Source organism: Galleria mellonella, unplaced genomic scaffold, assembly GCF_026898425.1.
Source record: "Galleria mellonella isolate WM207_F2 unplaced genomic scaffold, CSIRO_AGI_GalMel_v1 utg133, whole genome shotgun sequence".
Taxonomy (NCBI): domain Eukaryota; kingdom Metazoa; phylum Arthropoda; class Insecta; order Lepidoptera; family Pyralidae; genus Galleria; species Galleria mellonella.
The window spans coordinates 3558969-3575229 of record NW_026441990.1 but is presented as its reverse complement, the minus strand read 5'-3'; the positions used below and the strand labels follow the sequence as shown (position 1 = coordinate 3575229).

Sequence of the window (16261 nt, the reverse complement as noted above, 5' to 3'; positions counted from 1 at the left end):
AAACAAGCATACGGCCCACCTGATGGTAAGTGGTTACCGTAGCCTATGAACACCTGCAATACCAAAGGTATTACGCGCGCGTTGCCGACCCTGAAGAAACATCTATACCTCCCTTTTGAAGAACCCCATGCTGTAGTCTCTTGGGAAAACCTCGGCAGGGAGCTCATTCCACAACCTGAGTGTTCGTGGGAGGAAACATCTCTGAAACCGCGCAGTACGCGACCATTGAGGCTGTGGGACATGAGGATGAACTCTCTGTCGATGGCGAGCTGTACGATGGTAGAAAGTGGCTGTGGCCATCATATTGAACAATTCCTCTGAGCACAATCCATTGTACAGGCGGTAGAACACGCAGAGTGACATATTATAGAAAATATAAAAGTGTTACTTCTCAGTGAATGCTAATAGGCGCATAACATGTGCATATGAATGAATGAATGAATGAATTAATTAATTAATAAGAAAACTCTTTATAATTCCCTTCAAAGAATGATACATATTATAAAGATTAACAATATGTACGCAAACAAAATTAATAACTAATTACAAAAACTTCATTACATAAAAGCAAGATAAAGAGTGGCTGTCTAGTCCCAGCATAGAATAGGCCACCCCTTCCTTTTTCGTAGGTGTCGTAACAGCCGACTAAGGGAGGTCGAGGGATGGCAGCAGCGTCCTTCTTAAAACATCTTTAAAGCCCTGACTACGGTTGACATTCCGTCTGCCAAACGTGGCAACTTTTGGTAAAACCCCCTCAAGGCGAAGGCTTATGTTCAGCAGTGGACAGTTACAGGCTGATGATTTATCTGTTATAAAAATCTACTTATATATTTTTCACAGACTGTTTATCTATGCACGTAGTCTATGGTAAAAGTACCATATACCTACCATTACGTATACGCATTTTACCATTTTTTCTATTTAAATGTCAGCATAAATTGAAATATTTATACTTGTTATATTAGATATCGTTACTGCTCTGATATCTATAGAGGGAGACTTTGTACAAGTTTTGATTGCTTGGGCACCTCTGTCCCATTCGTGTATCTACCGTGAAGCAGTTGTGTTTGCATGGCTGTGAAACAGTACACTCTGCTATGTCCATGTTACTGCTCATGTCTATAGGCGACGGTTACCAGTTTCCATCAGGTGGGCCGTCAGCTTGTTTGCCAATCTAAGTTGAATAAAAAAAATTAAAATCGTTAGATTATATTTAGAAACTGTTTTACATATACCTCGAATAACTGCACGTGTAAATTACTTTTAAAGATATCTTTTGTAAGTACTATTTATAATACAGCCTAAGACAGGTTACATGTATGATAATTGTTAAATAATTACATACATTTGCCATCAAATAATAGATTAAAGATTGCGACCACAAAAAGCCAACTTCAAATGTGACAAAACCAGTTATTTTGATCTAAAAACTAAACTACTGGATCGATTTTGATGTAACTTCAACGACACCAATCTGTAAGTATATCCTTTTAGATAAAAAAAGAATTTTCCAAATCGGTTTAGAACTGACAGAGTTATGAGGCAACAAATATAAACTAAACGAACCCCCGTTTTGAAGTTAGTTGAAAACTTTTGTTGGATTTTTATCAACGATTATCGTTACAAATGTAATAACCAATTTTTATATAGTACAATGAAAAATAAAGTGGACATCTATGTACGTTTTTAAACTAAATATCTGTAATACTTCGAGTTTGTTACTTCTTATTAAAAAGAAGAAAAGAGAATATGAGCACTTTTCTTAAAATATTAATACATTTACCTGTCTCCGAATATATCCCGTAGTACCGTCACCAGGTATCAAGGAATATGACACCATGACACAATCTAATTCACAAAATAATACGTAATTCAATACAGAATAGAAAAAAATGAGCAATACCGACACCGCTACGCGAAAAGCTGCGCAATCTTCTCTATATGTGGGAGCGAGACAATTATATTCCAACACTGTGATACCCAACTCCGTCTTTAAATTATACGTTCTCATAGCCTTGTAGTCGGCGAGTCGTTTCCAGAAAGGACCGAATTGCTACTATGCGTCGTTGCATTTGAGACTTTATTTATTATATGGTAAAGTTGATTACAGATTGTGGAATAAGTGATTTGAGACTTTTTGGTTATGATACGAAATTCAGTAATGGGGGGTGCGCGACATGGACACCAAAGTCGGGGTTTAGAATTTCAGTACAGCTTCGGATAGCTGCGAAGCGCTGCTTTGTTAGTTGTTCAATTGTTTACCGATCTATTTTTTTTTTAATTTCCCTCCGCGGCTATTATTCTATGAGTAAAATTTTAAAACCGGATTTAACGAAAACCCGTTTTTAAAAATGGAACTTTTCAACGTTTTTAATAAATGTGACTCTTAAAAAATTGTGCTCCAAGTGTTTAGTGGCAACATTTGTATTTATTTTTTAATTGTGATTCTTTTGAAGAAATTTTACTTTTTGAACTTTTAGGTAAGTGTGGTGCTTGTAAAAGAATGGAAATTAACAGTTAAATAATTGTGGTGGTGTGGCGATTAAACTATGGCATGTTGGTTAATTGGACATGAACAAAAGCATGCACTTGGCGTAGGTATTTTTTTTTTTATAATGTTCGTCGCATTTTCTTTTTTCAAATAAAACTAGAGCGGAACTGTGAGTCGATATGTATAATAAGCAATTTTTGCTTTTAAGCACAAAGTTATCATAAAAATTTAACATAATGATAGTGTGATTTTATTGTTAAAAGTTACATTCGTTAGTACAGAACACATTTTTGTTATTCAACTCGTTGAAATAACTGTTTTAACAAATTTTTTTTCGAGGTTATTTACTTATTTAATTTCAGAATATTCTAGAAAGATTTTTTTTTATTAACCGTTCCCCGTAACTGTTCTCGGTTGAACACTTTATTTATAATATTAAATCACTAATCCGTAAAATAGCTAGTTTTTTAAGCGCATTTTCAAAATAAGTTATAACTAGTTATTTATCATTTAAATTATGTGCACCATAATTAATTATATAATGGTTATTAATGTTTAATAACCACATTACATCTCTTCAAAACAATAAATTAAACAATCTCCTTACGACTAATATTCAAAACAGTAGGAGAAGGGCATAAATTATTTTGATAGTGTAGAAAAAGGTAGGCGACGGTCTAGCTGAGTACGCTTTAAAAAAATAAAATAGGCCAAATAGAGACAAGAAATCTTTTTAGTATTAACTTATTTATAAACATCAACTGTCTAATAAACCTATTTAGACTGTTTAACTGTTTTGTTTTTTCTTTTGAACAATTCTTTACTAACTTTTACCCACGACTTTGACAGCGTGACAGGGATATGTTTACGGACCGTAATAAAAAGCCAATATCCTTCTACATTCCATACAGGTACCAAATTTCATAACGATTGTTTAAGCCAACCCACCGAGAGGTACATTGTACCAGCCTTTAACTGTCCAATGCTGAACGTAAGCCTCCCCCTTGGGGGCTTTTCCAGTAGTTACCACGCTCGGCTGTCGGATTGGCAACCGCAGTTAGGCTTTGGAGATGTTTTAAGAAGGACGCTGCTGCCCAGCCATCGCCCTCACTTAGTCGCGTCTTACAACACCCATGGGAAAGGAAAGGAAGGGGTATTAAATATTCTTAATAAAAAAAAATTATAAAATAGGTATATAGGAACTAAATGTGAAATTTCTTTAAACAAAACATTGTTATCAATGGTTAGACAATTGTGTGAGTAAATTTTATCTCTCTCGATCGATTACATATTATTTCTTTAATAGCGCTGGATAATAAGCTATCTACATATCTCGTATCGTTAAATGCTTCATGCTTGCATATTTTTTAAGCAATTTGGAATGGCAAAAAAGCTTCTGGTCTGACTGAAAGTGATAACGGTCGCATAGAAATAAAAAACAACACTAAATACAATAAATGTAACGCACAATGTTATCCTTCCTATGTTTCCATTCCTGAAGACAGGTAAGTTTTATTCTTACCTAATTAATGATCTTTCTAATAAGAATTAAATTCTTACAAGATGTGCACCTACACACTTACTCTATAAATTTACAGATAGGAATAACACCTGAGTCCTCAGAGATGGCAACGCATGGGGGGTATCATGGGTGAAACAGTATACTCTGTTATGTCCATGGTACTGCTCATGTCTATAGGCGACGGTTACCACTTTCCATCAGGTGGACCGTCAGCTTGTTTGCCATTCTAAGTTATATAAAAATTAAACAAAATTAAAATAAATACCTAACAATAGCAACTCCTCTCGTGTTGCAAGTGTTCATGGGCGACGGTAGCCGCTTTCCATCAGGTAGACCGCATGCTCGTTTCCTCCCTAACGATAAAAAAAAAAACACAATTGAGATCCTCATTCTCTCGGAAATTTCGAAAAAATAAGGCATTTATTAGACAATAAAATCGTCTCATACATCACTGCGGGATAAAAACAATACATACCTAGTAATTGTGATTGGTCATTTTAAAAAATTAATTTATGTTCACTTACTATTTCCTTTGAGTTCGTGATGTCTTAATAATTGTTCTTTAATTAATATTATTATAGCTCTTTGACACAGAAGGGGATTTCTATAGGAAAGCATTGCAGTTAATTTGAATAGCTAAAACTTATGTGAAGCAATCATCTATTGAATCTAAAAAACTATACCTATGTGAAATACCTCAAGAGATTGTTATACCATAGTATTGTTTATTTGTTAATTAGATTGCTGTGTTTCCTTTAAAATGATTGTACACTAAGTATAAATAGACAGTAATTTTAATATTAAATCTTATCAGTGTAACAATTGCTAGGAGACCAAATAAAGATAAAATAAAAAAATAAAAAAAAATTATGTTAAGTAGACAAGACAACAAAAAATAGTTCATTATAATGCATGAGTTATGAAAATAGATAAACTTACTTCAAAAACATGCATGCGTTATGAAAGTAGATAAACTTGCTTCATACACTTTCATAATTTATCTTTCAGTATGCTTTTGAAGCAAGAGATGTATGCAAGAATAACGAATGTTAGCGCTTTCATTATTCTGACTTATTTTGTACGTATATTCGTATTATTGTAATACTATTTACAAAAAAAATAACAAAGCACATTATTTTGAAGTTGACGCCATTCGAAAAAATATTGAATTCGTGAAAACAAGTTGGCAAATAATTATATCGTAAAACAGCTTCAAGTTAGTTACAAACAATATATATATATATATATATATATATATATATATATATATATATATATATATAATAAATTTGTAAAAAAAAAGTAAAAAAATACTTATAAAAAAGGTTAATAAAAAGGTTAATATCGGTTATTATGGTGCGCGTTTTGTTTTCTATAATTAAATTTCTATAATTAAATTGTAAGAGCGATTTTTTGTAATCGATTTGTCAGATTATGATTTGAATCGATTCAAAAATCGATCTTTTTCGGACAGAAATGCCAATCCTACTGTTAGCACGGTCGGGTTTACCATTCCATTATCAAACTTTTTTCTCTTTTAACCATAAAAGTTTATTTGAAATTTTAGAGCGAAACAAAACACTTGCGAATTTGTTGTTACGAAAGAATTGCAGTCAAATCACTGTTTCAAAATAATTTATATTGAAATGTAATGCGTAAAAAAGGGGGAAAATTTAAAATTATTTATAATTTACGTCGTCTGAATACTTCACGAAATGTAAAATTAGTTTACGGGTCCAATTTCAATATAGCAAATGCGTTCTCCATAAAATTTTATAAAGAATTTTTTTAACTTTCGTTTCTTTATTTTTCAAATATTGTGACATTTTCGATTAGTGTATAAAACAAATATAGCTTTAGTCGTAATTTAAGGTTTATTCTGCTACATTAGAAATTGCAAATTATATTTGGCTCTAACAAAATATTAGTGTTTTTACTCTCTTGAGGGCGAAGCAATAAACTGAGTTGACCATTATGTGTTGTTGCACACTCACGAAATGAAAAATTATGTTACCTTTTTTTAGGTATTTTCCTTTTTTTGTATGTATCTCTATATATCTATTATTTGTGTGCAAATAAATTATCTATATCCATCTATCTATAATAAATTCTTAAAATATTAAAGTATATTTTTATATGAGGTATAATATTTCTTTGAGGTCCCTGCCAACTGATAGGACACTATTAGTGTTTGTACCGTGAAGCAGTTGTATTTACATGGCTATGTTTCGGTTTGAAGAAGGGGATACGGCAGTGAATTTACAGGGTACAGAGGAATAACACCTGAGTCCTCAGGAATGGCAACGCATGGAGGTATCATGGACGAAATAGTATACTCTGTTATGTCCATGGTACTGCTCATGTCTATAGGCGACGGTTACTACTTTCCATCAAGTGGACCGACAGCTTGTTTGCCATTCTATGTTGCATAAAAAAAGAACCTAGGAGAACCTTATCATAGAAATGCGTTGGCCAAAATATACGCCGTAAGGAAATTCATGTCTCTATAACAACTTTTTCACACATCACAATCCAGATTTGTTCTAATGAGGTGTCATTGAAATTGCGTTCCGAATGGACGGTAATGAAAAAAGTTACTATTAAAAAATTTTTCTTTCTTTCTTTCTTTTAAATGTTCAGTAAATAATATCTTTAGATGCGATAGCCTAATTTATTTAGTTATTGGATGCATAGTAAACAAATTTAAGTACTATTATTTTAAAAAAATTAAACGACATTAGTTACTTAAATTTAGTGAGCCGGCTTTTAGTTAGCCTGTCACTTCGTACGCGTGGATTTCAAAAATAGGAAATTCAATTAAATATACTACTTCTAGCTGGCATATCAAAATGAAAAGTACATCTAATTTTAAATTACACACAAAGTGGAAACGGCCATTTGGTATTTTTTTTTTACAACACAGAGGGCAAACGAGCATGCGGCTCACCTGATGGTAAGTGACTACCGCCGCCCATGATCACCCACAATACCAGCGGCATTGCAGGTGTACTGCCGGCCTTTTAAAAAGGAATATACTCTTTTCGCACAGTGGAAGACCGCCACTCGTCCAGATGATTGGGATAAAACTTGAGTTTGTGGTGGGTTGTATAGTATGGTGTAGTAGTTTTTGTGGAATAAACATACAGCCAGGCATATCAAATTTCTAAAAATCATCGTTTTGACATTTATTTGTCTTATTTAGATCCCTCATATTCATCATCATCCTATCAGCTTTTTACTATTCACTGCTGAACATAAGCCTCCTTTTGGGGATTTTTGCCAGTAGTTGCCACGCTTATCAGGCGGTTTGGCAACCTCAGTTAGGCTTTGGTCTTATTTTAAGAGGGACGCTGCTGCCCATCTCTCGACCATTAACTATATAATCGTATTAATTTTCCTTAAATATCCCCAACGTTCAGACATCATAATATTATCATTAATCTTTTTTTTATACTACAATAATGGCAAACAAGCATACAGCCTGTCTGATGGTAAATGCGGTTACCGTAGTCTATGGACGCCTGTATCAGGGACCGACTCTTAAGTAACCTTAATACACCCCTTATGAAGAAGTAAGAAAGAAAGAACTAAGAAGAAGATTAGTCATTAGTTTTATTACCAATAATTGTTTTTAGTGTGTTAATGCACAATAATATAGTTTCAATATGGATATATGGTCAACACTAAAGTACCGTTGGACATTTCGATTTCGGAATCCGAAGGCAGCAGAGTAAATGTTCCGCTACGTGTTGCGACACAGGCGACGAACGCCTACAACTATTTAAGATGTTTATAAAACTACAGCGCATCGTATTTTGGAAACGGTTTGTCGTAGAAATGTTAAAATTATAACTCGCGAATCAAAACACTGTTTCGTTTGCAGTTTCAACGGCGATACATTATTTACACGTATTATACTTTCATATTCGTACGCTCTACTCATAGTGATTTTAATGTTGGAGTTTTAATACTGGCTGTTGACACTGAGGTTTTTTAGAACAATGTATTATTTGTATGTTTGTTCTATGTCAGATTTTTTTATGTCTCGTATTTTTTCTCATTAAACTTATTGTTTTATATCTCAAATACATATATGTTTTATTACTGCATCCTGCTATTTACAACATTTAATTGATGAAAATGAAATATCTATCAGTATTAGGAGTGGGGAATATGTTGTAATATCTATAGAAATATTGGCTTAATAAAGAATACGTTAAATCTGTTTTTCAATATTTCATATCGAATTGAAAATCCCAATCGAAATTAATATAGATATCTGACCGGTACGGGCGATATTGAAATGGGTAATGACCTTTTCTCCACCATCCATGTCCAAAAGAATGCTCCAATATATAGATATTGGAGCAGTGCCAATATTACCCATGCGTAATCAGTATATGGTGGCGGGGTACTAGTGAAAGATGAGAGGTAAAGATGAAAAAAAATTGGATCATCGAGATAAATTCAACAAGAATTAATCACGATAGCTTCCAGGGGGCACCATATGAAGATCTAGTAAGCAACGCCAACAATAGGGCTGTTAAACCCCATTATTAACAATTTCTTTCTCCCATGCTAATCATATAGTCTATATACAAGTAGAGCGCACATAAACTACAAGATGTGGCCCTAAAAGATGATCTGACGCAAATATAAGAGAACAACTGCAACAATTTCTCCAAATACTTTTTTACGATTATTTCAATTGTTCTCAGTCACAACTTTTCGTCCATTACGTTTTATATTTTAGCATCACGTTAAACCCCATATTACAATAAAATACGGTTCTATATTATGCTTTACAAATACCAAAACTATCAAAAATTTTACTCAAATTTCTCCACTCCAATTTTATTCGTCTCCAAAAATTTCAATACTCCAAAGTTTTTCCGACACAACAATTTTTATCCAAAATTGTGAAAAATATACTACATATGGCAATGCTAACTTTTTTTTATACCTACAACTCAGAATGGCAAACGAGCTGACGGCTCACTTGATGGAAAGTGATAACCGTCACCTATAGACATGAGATGTACCATGGACATAACAGAGTATACGGTTTCGCCCATGAAACCCCCCATGTATTACCATTCCTGAGGACTCAGGTGTTATTCCTCTGTACCCAGTAAATTTACGCCATATCCCTCTCTTCAAACCGAAACACAGCCATGCAAACACAACTGCTTTGCGGTTGAAACACGAATGCTAACTGCAGGTCTACTCTTAAATCTAATATTGATATCAATCCAATCTAATGCTAATAACAATTTTATTCTGCACTCATGAAACAATCAAGGATTAGATGAAAATTGGAATGCATTAACAATTTACACTAATATGCATGCATCTATCAGAACAATACGCAACCAATGTGTCTAGTAATACAATTCGAGAGTGTGAAACGTCTCAATTTCGATATCAATTTACTGGAATTCATTTCAAGAGCCGTACTAGTCATTATATCTACAAGGCTAGCATGCATCGTTGGATCATGCTGATTTGAGGGAAATTTGTACAAAAGTCGATTGCTTGAGTACCTCTGTCCTATTCGTGTTTCAACCGTGAAGCAGTTGTGTTTGCATGGCTGTGTTTCGATTTGAAGGGTGGGATATGGCGTGAATTTACAGGGTACAGAGGAATAACACCTGAGTCCTCAGGAATGGCAACGCATGGGAGGTATCATGGGCGAAACAGTATACTCTGTTATGTCCATGGTACTGCTCATGTCTATAAGCGACGGTTACTACTTTCCATCAGGTGGGCCGTCAGCTTGTTTGTCATTCTAAGTTGTATAAAAAAAAGTAAACAAGAAGAATATTATTCTTTCACAGTATCACAGAATAAGAACTAAGTTGTTCAAACTTTTTTTTAATTGAACGTTATATTCAGCTTTACCAATATTATATGTTACGGGACACCAATAAAGGATATAATGATGTGAAAGAAGTCAGGTTAAGCCCATAGGTATCATCGTTATCATATCAGCCGTTAACTGTCCATTGCTGAACATAGGCCTCCCCTTGTTGGGGGTTTTGCCGCAGTTGGGCCTTGATGATGTTTAAAGAGAGGCACTGCTGCCCATTCCTCGGCCGTAAAGTTTTCTTAGCCGCTTCTAACGATACCCACGAGAAAGGAAAATATGATCCAAGGCCATGAGAGTACACTCATGGAATTAAAGACTTTTTTTAACAATGAAGCCACTTTTATTGCTTTCACACACTAGATTTTGTTTAGCTGATTATATTTATTTACCAGTTTTAGCCGATACAAAGATTTTTCCTTACTCTATGAATTTATATTTTTTGAAAATCTTTTCTTTTATGGCAAATTCATTTGGTCTTTTATACTTATGATTTCTATGTCATTTGGAAGAAACATTTTTTTAATCTAAGGATGCCCATCCTTAGATTAATTAATTAATTTATTTATTTTGATTAATATTCTATGCCCATAGGATATTAAAATATCACCAATAACTTTAACTACATATAAGTATGTACTTATATCACCATCTTCCTATCCTTATTATATGGAGTCCGCATATTTTGATTCTACCCATATTACTCAAGATTTTGGCTTTTGGTTTTACGACCGACCGCTTGCCTGATTCCAATCCTCCTTGGTAATGCATTTCTTGATCGTATCTGCCACCTATGATATAGAGGAAAGGATTAAAGGAAAAGGAGAGAGACGTTGGTAAAAAAGGAATGAAGGATTTATGTGGACAAGAGGAAGAAAACTGTAGCGGTCCCGGAGACCGGAGTTGCGTACCCGTATGCTCTTACTTTAAAATCAGAAAGATCACTAGAGGAGAACATGCCTGGCAACTTTTTACTATTTATATCATCTACAATAATGATAAAGCATTTATTACAATTGCATGTTCTTGTTATGTTGTTAATACAAAGTTGTCCTTATGTACAGTATACGTTCTATCTATCTATCGTATTTAAGAGCTGCGCTCTTGTCGGTGGAGCTCTTGCCACTTCCTACGATTTTCAGCGAGTCTCTTCACTTCTTGATACAACACGATACCAACTCCTTCCTTGATCTGCCTGATGTAACTATGCCTTAGTCTCCGTCTTCCCCTCCTTCCTTCTGTCTTACCTTCTATTATAATGTTCATAAGTTCGTCGTGTCGTATCAAGTGTCCCAACATTGTTTCCCTTTTGTCCTCAATAGTTCTTATAATTTGTCTCTTTTCCTTAACCCTAAGCAGGACGTGTTGAGGTACTTAGTTAACAGCTATACTTGATTGTCAGTTTTATCGAACGACCCTCAAAGGCTAACAGCTAAAACAAAGAAGTTCCAAGTGATCGAGCGGCGAAGCGTGCGTGGTGGCGGATTCTGCGAATTTCTTATAGTTTAGTGGCTGGCTGACTCGCGTCGGGATTACTTAGCGCGTTCAACCGTACCTCTTGGGGTTGATAGGGAGGGACCATAGTCGCGTGCGTATATATCTATATATCTATCGATATATCTTATCATTTAATAAAGAAAGAAAGAAATAATTTATATTAAACTTATATTGAACCAATATTGAATAGTATTTTTTTTATGATTCTACCACCCATTCGAAATACAATTTCAACTACTCATAAGAAGAATGAGCAAGAAACGCAGTTGTTGCTTTTTTTTAAAGTTTAATTAATACATTATGAATTTATATGAAAACAAAGTACCAAGTAATGCCAGATAATCAAATATAAGATATTAATATATAATAAGAACAAATTATAAAATAAATTAGTTGCAGTAACCAGAGTATATCAGTCCTTACACAGCAGTACGATGGAATGAAAGTATAATATAGAAACTAGTTTGAGATTTAAATAAAATTACTAATTGAAATTTCATAGAATCTGTTATCATACTCGCAAGTGTTTCTATCCTTATATATTTTTTTTATTTCATCCACTTTAAGAACTCGTCTCGTGTACGCCGGTCCTCGATTCCTCTTGAGGATTGATTGAAAAGTCTTTTGATTCCTCCTTCATAGTCCATCTGAGCATTATGAATTAGTTTATGTCTCTTCCGGTAGTTGCATCCTCTCATTTTCACATTTTGTTTGTTTGTTTTAATAATTTTATGTAACTCGCCTATTCTAAAGATTAATTGCAAATTAATTCTTTAACATTTCCACTCAAACATGCACAAATCTAATATAAAATATAGCTTCGGTAAAAATTTGGAATAAAATAATGTCGTACTATAGATTAGATTAGATTAGATTAGATTTCTTTATTTGCGAGAACATTGTTTTTTACAGATATTAGGTGATTTTTTACAGATATTATATATTAGGTGAAGTACAAATGTTCGCCTTATATTCTAAAGCATGCAAATTATTAATAGGTACAAGATACATCACATTTAATACATACATATATGTGCTAATTAATAATAGAGTACAAATTATGTTGATTGGATTAGGCTGCATATTTAGATACGAGTAGATAAAGATCAATATACGACAACTGCCAAATAAATACTAGTTAAAGTTTTACATTTCCTGATACATATCTACACGTACAAATTTAATCGACAACTGATGTTATCGATAATTAATGGATATCAAATTATATGTGCTTTCGCATCACTACGCAGCTCGTGCCCGTAAAAAGAGGACATAGCACACTTCATTAATAAAAGGTTAAATAATGTCGAAGACGCCATTTTGTTGGCGCGTTGGCCATATAAAGTTTCATCTGCTGGGTAATCACTAACTGACGAGTTAAACTGGTAATAGTACTTGTATTTGCGGAGACAGAATCTTGAGCTCCTACTATGTCTTACTAGTATAATAAAAATGTAAATACATACATAATCTCTGTAATGGGAGATATTTAAGAAAAATAACGAGAGGGATCAACACCTTATCAAGAGCATGCCAAAAAAATTTTTTTAGATTATTAGTTTATCTAAAGAAATTATGTCTGTGAAAGAATGTTTGTTTTAGCATCACGCAGGAACTACTGCACCAAATTCGACACGGTTTTTACAGTTGTGTTCCTGAAGCTCTAACTTAAAATCTAATATATGTTTTATACGCCTGTAATGGTACTGCTCATGTCTATAGGCGACGGTTACCACTTTCCATCAGGTGGGCCGTCAGCTTGTTTGCCATCCTAAGTTGTATAAAAAAAAAGTCTCTTTTATTGGTTTTCCTACCTTTGAAATCTACGCGTATGAAGTATCGAGCTAAAAACAAATACATATTTGATAAAAGGATTTCTTTATGACCTAGAATAACTAGCAGGCGGACGGTCCACCTGATGGAAAATGGCAACTACCCCCATAAATATGAACCGCATAATGCATCAATATCACAAAATATTCTACAACATCCTTATATATTGTATTATATTATCGTGTTGTTCCGATACGAAATGGGCACCCCCATCCTTTCCCGTGGGTCTTTTTATTTAATGGGTGATAATAGAATGGTAACCCCACCCGCACTATCGGTATACACCGGCGAGGTACCAGTGAAGGATGATAGGTGAGGATGAAGTAGTTCAGTTAGCCTATCGTAACGAATTCAACAAGAATTGTTCACGATGGTTTCCAGGGGGAACCACGTGGAGGTCGACCTCATAGGGTATTGTGCTAGCGATGGGGCTGTTAAACTCCCTTCCCGTGGGTGTCGTAAGAGATGACTAACTGCGCGGTTTCAGAGATGTTTCCTCCCACGAACACTCAGGTTGTGGAATGAGCTCCCTGCCGAGGTTTTCCCAAGAGACTACAGCATGGGGTTCTTCAAAAGGGGGGTAAAAAGGTTTCTTGCGTTTTCGTAATGTAAGTTCGTAATGCCTCTGGTATTGCGGGTGTTCATAGGCTACGGTAACCACTTACCATCAGGTGGGCCGTATGCTTGTTTGCCACCTCAGTGGTATAAAAAAAAAACTTAATGATGGAGGGATGGGCAGCAGTGTCCCTCTTAATACATCACCAAAAGCCTAACTGCAGGTGCCAACCCGCCTACTAAGCGTGTCAAATATTGCAAAACTCCTTATAGGGGAAGCCTATGTTCAATATTGAAAAGGTAAGGGCTAATATGACGATGTATAGATTTTATCACCCTTTAACTAACTACTAATTGTAGAGAAACTTACACACGACATTGCGTGAACAATATATTTAATGACCAGGACAAAAAAAAATTCTATATCCTTCATAGTATGCGTGTACCAAATTGCATTGTGATCGGTTAATCCGTCAAGACGCTATAAGACAATAAACAAACAAACGTACTTTCACATTTGTAATATTATTTAGTAAAGTTTGTGAAATTATTTACTTCTGGAAACAAAGTTTTTACCGATTTAAAATACTTTTTAATAAAAAAAATCTTTATAAACCATTGAACGTAATGCGTGCCGATGTAAATTTAAAGGCAATGCTTAATAGAAATTAAAATAACAGCGATTTAGCACAAGGCACGGCGCGCGCTCTTTCCTTTGCCTTCTTTTTACAATTCGGTATTCGTGCTTACAACAGGCGCATTGTGACTTGCGCGGCCCGCCACTTCCAAGAATGATTTCGTCGAACGACAGTGACGGACTTATACGGATTGGTGCGGGCGCGAGCGGGACACGCGGTGGATATTAATTTTATTTTTCTTTTCGTTAATCTGTGGCCACATGTGGCGATTGTTTCTGGACCTTATGGTCATTCCGGCCGATGTCTCGACTCGTTCATTTTGTGCACTAAGGATATGGTTAGTGAACTTTCTGGGGTGTTATTTTAATTGATACGTTGTTTCCTACTTGTTTATGTGGGACGTTAATGGGATAGTTAATGATATAGTTTGAGTATGTATCATCATTATCGTATCAACCGTTAAATGTCCAAACTGATAAGTTTCCCTTATAAAGAGGGTTTGCTAGTAGTTGCCACGTTTGGCAAGAGGGTTGTCTACCGCAGGTAAACTTTGGCGATGTTTTAAGAGAGACACTGCTACCTGTCCTTCGGAAATTAAGTTCCTTAGTCGTCTCTTACGATACCCACGAGAAGTGAAGGAGTGGCTTATTCTATGCCGGGACCACACGGCACAGCTATGAATATAATTAAAGTTATATATCTTTTAAAAGATAACTGATAACTGTAATTTATTTTAATATAATAATATAGGGGGGAAAGGGATTGTCAGCAATGAATTTTGACAGCCCCATTGCTAGCAATATGCCCGATTAGGTCGACCTCCACGTGGTTCCCCCTGGAAACCATCGTGAAACAATTCTTGTTGAATTCATCACGATGGGCTAACTGACCTGCTTCATCCTCACTTATCATCCTTCACTGGTGCCCCGCCGGTGTATACCGATAGCGCGGGCGGAATTTACCATTCCATTATCACCCATAAAAAAAATTATATATATATATATATATTAAAAAAATAACATAGATAGTGAACAAGAATATTTTGGTACACGTAAACAATAACCATTGGGAAATAAAGGTTCTGGAAGGGCAACCGCGTACGGGTAAACGCAGTGTTGGACGACTCCGCTAGACAAGTGACGATCTCAAATGCATTGCAGGGAGTCAGTGAATGCAGGTGGCACAGGACCGTTCCTTATAGTTGCCTATCAGTGAGGCCTATGTCCAGCCATGGTGTCCCGCCAGCGTATGCCGTTAGCGAAGGCGGGGTTGCCATTCCATTTTGACCCATCAATTAAAAAGTATACACGTCCTGAATTGTCCATGCGGCTGTTCGTAAGATGCTAAAAGCGTGAACCTCTGTCATTTATCAGTAACCAATTGTTTATCATAAACCATTTGCAAAGAGAAGTGTACTATTATATCATAACACAATACCCTTTGTGGTTCCCGCAGCCGGTTAAAAAACAACAACAAAAGGGGTTTAGAACAGTTAACCGATTGAGACGAGATTTCGTACTATAAGAACGGATGTGTTTGTTTTAACTCAATCGGCATTTAAGTTCATAACACGCTGCTTATTTCATGAGTAATGATTATAAAAATTTGTTTTTATTTGTCAGTTCCGTTCGGTAAATCTGTGACCAGTCCCGTTTGTTCTACGCATTTGTAAATCTATACTTATAATAAATCTGTAGAGAGGTCAATTCTGTACATGAAATATATTTCCAAAATAACTATCAGGGGGTGATTAGTGATCGATACTGATGCCAAAAATGAAATCAGTAAAATTTTTGTTTGTCTGTATGTATGTTTGTTATAGAAATAAAAACTACAAGACGGATTTTAACGAAACTTAT

The 16261-nt window shown here is 34.9% G+C and overlaps 1 protein-coding gene across 10 annotated transcripts in view; it reads left to right on the top strand.

Moving 5' to 3' along the window:
* Positions 1-2206: 2206 nt before the first annotated feature.
* LOC113511113 (eyes absent homolog 2) overlaps positions 2207-16261 on the top strand; it is a 66329-nt gene continuing 52274 nt past the window's right edge. For 4 of the 10 annotated variants that reach the window (XM_052903205.1, XM_052903204.1, XM_052903202.1 and 1 more), the window contains exon 1: positions 2207-2480. Coding sequence is in view for 1 of the 10 variants with exons in the window: in XM_031912057.2 (XP_031767917.2) it covers positions 2550-2594 (45 nt within the window). In the remaining 9 variants the exon portion in view is untranslated. Of the gene's footprint in view, positions 2599-16261 lie in introns of all 10 variants that reach the window. The other 6 variants (XM_031912057.2, XM_052903200.1, XM_052903199.1 and 3 more) reach the window with 3 other exon arrangements.